The sequence below is a fragment of the Peromyscus maniculatus genome, chromosome 10 (genome assembly GCF_049852395.1).
Source record: "Peromyscus maniculatus bairdii isolate BWxNUB_F1_BW_parent chromosome 10, HU_Pman_BW_mat_3.1, whole genome shotgun sequence".
In the NCBI taxonomy this organism is placed as follows: Eukaryota; Metazoa; Chordata; class Mammalia; order Rodentia; family Cricetidae; genus Peromyscus; species Peromyscus maniculatus.
In genome coordinates this window covers 33,572,692-33,579,192 of record NC_134861.1, presented here as the reverse complement: position 1 = coordinate 33,579,192, position 6,501 = coordinate 33,572,692, and the positions used below count along the sequence as shown (strand labels likewise).

At 37.9% G+C, this 6,501-nt stretch overlaps 1 protein-coding gene across 18 annotated transcripts in view; it reads right to left on the bottom strand.

Annotated features, from left to right (window-relative positions):
- Nucleotides 1-4,778: 4,778 nt before the first annotated feature.
- Nucleotides 4,779-6,501, bottom strand: part of Asb3 (ankyrin repeat and SOCS box containing 3) — a 169,249-nt gene continuing 167,526 nt past the window's right edge. For 12 of the 18 annotated variants that reach the window (XM_076546165.1, XM_076546176.1, XM_076546167.1 and 9 more), the window contains one exon: nucleotides 4,779-6,403. In XM_076546165.1, coding sequence (XP_076402280.1) covers nucleotides 6,198-6,403 — 206 coding nt within the window. In that variant the 3' untranslated portion in view covers nucleotides 4,779-6,197. The remainder of the gene's footprint in view (nucleotides 6,404-6,501) is intronic. The other 6 variants (XM_076546173.1, XM_076546175.1, XM_076546174.1 and 3 more) reach the window with 3 other exon arrangements.

The window sequence follows — 6,501 nt, the reverse complement described above, 5'->3', positions numbered from 1 at the left end:
CCTAGATATCATGACTCACACCTGTAACCCCAATATGAAGGGGACTTAATAAGATGGATTGCAATAGGTTTCAGGTCATCCAGGGCTACACAGTTCCAAGATAGCATCAGTTACAGTAAGACCAATTAAAAACATGTCCCTCCCCTTTTAAAAAAGCCATCATAAATGCACATATCATGCCTCATATACTGGAGTAAAGCATAAGACATGCACACGCTGAGCTACCCTATAGATCACATGGCTAGGGAAGGCCCACCAGGCCTTCCAGCTTCTTTTACAAAATGGAAGGTTGAGTTTTTTGCTTTCTTCAGGTAATCTTAGAAAAAAGAGTTAGCAGACATTTCATTTTTTTTCCCCTTCTTACTGATTCGGAGGTCTGTAAGCACATGGCTTTAGCTTGTTTTTTGTTGTTGTTGTTGTTTGTTTGTTTGTTTGTTTTGGTTTTTGGAGACAGGGTTTCTCTGTGTAGTTTTGGTGCCTCGAACTCAGAAAGATCCACCTGGCTCTGCCTCCCAAGTGCTGGGATTAAAGGCGTGTGCCACCACTACCTGGCTCATGTCAATGATTTTAAAAATAAATGGACCAAGATGAAATTGTGAAATTGGTTGATTTTAACTATATATTTAATCCCCTAACCTTCTGCATAGATTAAAACCCATGAAAACCTAAGAAAAAGACAATATTCAAATACAGTAGTTAACATTAATGGACCTAGCTGGAAGGACCACAGCTTCATCCTTTCTTCTTCCTTAGGTCTCTCTCTCTCTCTCTCTCTCTCTCTCTCTCTCTCTCTCTCTCTCTCTCTCTCACACACACACACACACACACACACACACTCACTCACAAAACTTTTCTGAGGACTCACACACATATCCTAGGCCAACCTGTAGCTGCCTATGTACCCGAGAACTGAGAATACCCTTGAATTTGAGATCCTTCTGCAGCCACCTTTAACTTTTTTTTTCTTTTTTTTTGTTATATATATTTTTTATTTTACAATACCATTCAGTTCTACATATCAGCCATGGGTTCCCCTATTCTCCCCCCTCCCACACCCTCCCCTTACCCCCAGCCCACCCTCCATTCCCACCTCCTCCAGGACAAGTCCTCCCCCGAGGACTGTGATCAACTTGGTAGACTCAGTCCAGGCAGGTCCAGTCCCTTCCTCCCAGACTGAGCCAAGTGTCCCTGCATAAGTTCCAGGTTTCAAACAGCCAACTCATGCAATGAGCACAGGACTTGGTCCCACTGCCTAGTTGCCTCCCAAACTGATCAAGCCAATCGACCGTCTCACCTATTCAGAGGGCCTGATCCAGCTGGGGGCCCCTCAGCCTTTGGTTCATAGTTCATGTGTTTCCATTCATTTGGCTATTTTTTTTAATAATTGAGTAAAACCGAAATTTATTATAAGCCACAGTTGTCCTAGGGACCTCCATGCTATATATATAGCCTCGATGGTTCTATGGGTTGTGGTCAGATTGTTCTTTATTTTATATCTAGAATCCACCAATGAGTGAGTACATACCATGACTATCTTTCTGGGTTTGGGTTACCTCACTCAGGATGATTTTTTCTAGTTCCATCCATTTGGCTGCAAATTTCATGCTTTCATTGTTTTTCTCTGCTGAGTAGTACTCCATTGTGTATATGTACCACATTTTTTTCATCCATTCTTCCGTTGATGGGCATCTAGGTTGTTTCCAGGTTCTGGCTATTACAAATAGTGCTGCTATGAACATAGCTGAGCATGTATCTTTATGGTATGAATCAGCATTCCTTGGGTATATGCCCAAGAGTGGGATGGCTGGGTCTTGAGGTAGTTCGATTCCTAATTTTCTGAGAAACCGCCATACTGATTTCCACAGTGGTTGTACAAGTTTACATTCCCACCAACAGTGGAGGAGTGTTCCCTTTGCTCCACATCCTCTCCAACATTGGTTGTCATTGGTGTTTTTGATCATAGCCATTCTAACAGGTGTAAGGTGGTATGTCAGAGTCGTTTTGATTTGCATTTCTCTGATTAAGGATGTTGAGCATTTCTTTAAATGTCTTTCAGCCATTTGTAGTTCTTGTTTTGTGAATTCTGTTTAGCTCTTTAGCCCATTTTTTAATTGGACTGTTCAGTACTTTGATGTCTAGTTTCTTGAGTTCTTTATATATTGTAGAGATCAATTCTCTGTCAGATGTGGGGCACCTTTAACTTTTAATAACATGTATTTCCATTTCAAATGAAACACTTAATGTCATTAATTTTATTTCTATGAAAATTTCTTAAAATTTCTAAATGAGAATTTCTTAAGGGGTTTATTAGCATAGTAACCAGTTAATAAATCTCCTTCATTTAACATTTATTCACCAAAGCAACTCCACACGTTATATTAAAATCTGCACTCAATTTATTCAAAGTATTTTTATTAAAAATATAACATACTGACCTCTCTATGAACTACTGATGTTAATGCAATAGAGGTTGTACTCATGTTACAGAAACAGTATGCACAATCAGCCTCATCTAATTAAAACTACAGGATTTTATTAGACAAAATAATTGTTTATTTCCTACAAGGCATGAATACATCAATGATCACTGTCATTTAATAAAGCAGAAACAATAATAAATACAGATTTAAAACACAAAAACAGCTATTGGGCCTTGATGATGGAAAAAAGAAAGAAAACAAAACATAAAACCTGAAAAGTCATACTTTGGGATACTAACTTTTCCTTAGGTGTTTTGTTGTTGTTGTTTTCATTTTCTATGATAAATGACAAAAAGAATAGAAATGGCATTATAGAACTATTATGATAGTGTAAGATGTCAAATGTGCCCATATTTATTTAGGTAAATTAATTACTCCTCCTACCAAAGGGAATGTGTTCCTGAGATGCCTGAGGTCCATATTAGCTCTCATCAGAATTCAGGAGTTTTCAAATAACTGCCTCAAGTCATAAAGACCTAAGTAATGGGATCTCCTAGTCTGAGCTTTACCCATATACAACTCCTGATACCTTGGTTACATGTGACTGGGTACATGAAGTCCAAGCAGAAAACAATTGGTAGACATGATGTGTCTCTTCCATAGCAGATCAGCACGATAGCATAAACGGTCCACCACTGAGTAAGTCCACTGATGACTTTTCTCCACAAGTGGTCTGAATATCTACCTTGGATACTATGAAATCTAGCTGTCAGGAAGGTAGATTCCAAGTAAGTTTGAAATTGATTTTTGTACGTCCAGCAACCAAAGTGTGTGGTGTCTTTAGCAACAGGGTCTATCTAGCAATAGTAGGCAACCAAGAAGAATGAAATACCTTATGTTGTTTTGTGGGGCCTCACTGACTAGTCAATAACATGTATGGAGATATCCTATACCTGGCATTCACTGGATCTTTACATACTAAAGCACCACTGTGCATGTGGGGCAGGGTTTAAACTTCATGTAACTAGATGATTCTTATCAACACCTGGCACTTAACAGAACTTTAAACTAAGTACTAAAGCACCTCTATGCAAGTGGAGCAAGGTTAAAGCTCTTGTAACCAGACATATGATTCTGATCAGAAGCTGTAATCACAACTCACTTTTTGCATGTTTTAAGATTACATTCTTCACTGAGTCCTTACAAGTTATAAAAATAGTATTTTAATATAAAAAATGTCAAAAAGAAATATTGCATACAATAAGGTTAAAAAAAATCACTCTATCAGTCAATTTTCCACAACTGAAAAATATCACCTAAGATGGCCAACTTAAAAGGAGAAAAGTTTTATTTTGGTTTGGGAGATTTTCAATCTTCCCCAAAGCACCACAGACTAGAGAGCAAACATTTAATACATGGACCTTCCAGGGCCACTCTAGACCCAAACCATAATAATCACTAATCAACTTCAAAACCAAGGGCTTAGCTAGGTGTGATGACTCATATCTATAATCCCAACAATGGTGAGGCTAAGGCAAGAGGATCATTGCAAATCTGGAGCCAAGTCAGGCTACATAATGAGTTTAGCAGCCTGAGCTTCAGAGCAAGAACCTGTTTCAAAAACAAAAACAAATCAGTAAGAACCAAAGGCTTCTTTTTTTTCTCCTAAAGATTTATTACTTATTACATGTGTATGAGTCTGTGTGAGCACATGCCATGTGTGTGCAGGTGCCTTTGTAGGCCAGAAGACAATACTGAATCCCGGGAGCTGGATTTACAGTTGTGAGCCACTCTGTATGGGTATTGGGAACTAAACTCTGGTTTAAACTACAGGTAGCAAGGTCATCGGGTCATTAATAATATCCATTCCCAGCCTTCTGGGTGGGAAAACAGGTAAACACATCCCTTCCATTGAAGAGATAAGCCTGAATGTTTAACATTCCTAGTTTCTCCAGTGTTTATCTGTGAATACTCATGCCCCCTACAGTCATCCTCCTGACCACGTGGCTGGCTGGCATCAGACTTCAAGAGAATCTCGAACTGTGTATTGCTAGCCTAGGAAAAGATCAAGTTCAAAGTGCATTTCTATGGGATGCTTGTCACCTTTTTGCTGCTGTAAAGGCAAAAATTCATCAGCCACAGGCCATCTCTATTGATTTTTAGGGCTTCAAAAATAAGACCTCAATGATAATTTATGGAAAACTGGATTTTTGTAATGCATTTGAACACAAACAAAACACATTAAAAGACATATCTTTTAAAATAATTCTGTGTACATTTAGCCATGACCAAAAACAAAACCTGAAACAGAGTTTGAAAAATAAATGTCACACTATTTAAAAAAGACAACACAGTGCATACAATTTTGGAATATCTTTATTAAATTGAACTAATCAGAATTTCTGCCTCATTTTTCAATACCAAACTTTATATCCATATCAAACAAGACTTGAATGTAAGAGATGAGACAGTCTTCCCAATCAGTTCTAATGAAGTCAACCTTTATCATGCTTCTTTCAAGGGCCTATCAGAGATGAGCCCAGAAAATCTATCTAAGCACAGGAAATTGCTATGAAGAAATGAAGGCCTGCCTCCTGTAGAAACCAGCCTATGCTGCCTATCATGACAGCAACACATTAGTAACTTCCTCCCAAGGCTAGTTTCAAGTCTCTCAGACAACTGTCTTTTTTTTTTTTTGTTTGTTTGTTTTTTGTTTTTTGTTTTTTTTTTTGTTTTTTTTGGTTTTTCGAGACAGGGTTTCTCTGTGTAGCTTTGCGCCTTTCCTGGAACTCACTTGGTAGCCCAGGCTGGCCTCGAACTCACAGAGATCCGCCTGCCTCTGCCTCCCGAGTGCTGGGATTAAAGGCGTGCGCCACCACCGCCCGGCAAAAAACTTACAAGGAAGGATTCTGAGGTCTTTATTTCATCAATGTTCTAAAAATACATTTAGATATTAAGAAGGAAAAATATTGTATTAATAGAATATTATTGGCTATTCATAGGAAAAAAGCTGCCCTCTTTTTCTGGAGCTGAATGAAGCCTGATTGCTATATTTAGCACACAATGACTGCAATGCTCCTTTTATGTTTCCTTATTAATATTCTAAGTGGAGTACAATACTTCTAAAATGACATTTTTTATATTGATTATGCCTTTGAATTTAGGTGTGTTCTTGTCTTTGCTAAAGACTAAAAATGGGCTATATTTTTGGCAAAAAGTATTAAAAAAGGTTCTAGGAAGTAGGAGACCAGCAATATGACTGAAATCTATGCTCTTAAAAAAAAAAAAAAAAAAACCTTTGCCCTGAGTTTACATGTGAAAATGCAAGAATAACAACACCTCATAAATATGGCTGAATTAAGAACACTATGAAAACACAGGAATATTTCTTTTTATAAACACAGGCGATATTCTTAAATAAAATAATAACAATGGTAAGTGATTGAAAGGCACAGTTGTTATATATTCTTCCTGGGAAGTTTGTGACTTCCATCCTTAGCTTCGAGTACAGGTGAACATGAATCTTAAGTGGAAAGATGTCACATCTAGCACTATAGCAGCATCATAGCTTATTAGCATAATAAAACAGAAAATGGTCAAGGAAACAAATACTATACAACAAAGTACACTGGAGACAAAACTATGTAAGGCAGGATGAATAAGGTTCACAATATTGGGGAGGAGGGGAATTGGGAAGACTAGTTACCATTTCCTATTACCCCCAAATCCAAACAACCACACAAGTCACCTTTTATGACTAAACTAAAAAATGAGCTGTCAGGTAGCCTCACTGATTCCTCTATTATGAATAGCTGCTGGTCTTGTAATTTCATTCATCCTTAAAACCTCTTCATAGAGCAAATAGGTCTGCAGACTTCTGGGAAGTGGCAACTGATGGATGAAACTGTCAGAACGAAGGTGTTCTGCTTTTAGACAGGCCCGAATTTCCAAACGACAGAGATGGGTCAGGCATGGAATACAGGCTGGAGAAACAAAGGAACAAAATTTTAACTGACAGTGGATTGAACAAAAGAATAAGGACCTGAGTTTGAACTTCAGAAACCATGTAAAAGCCAGAGAT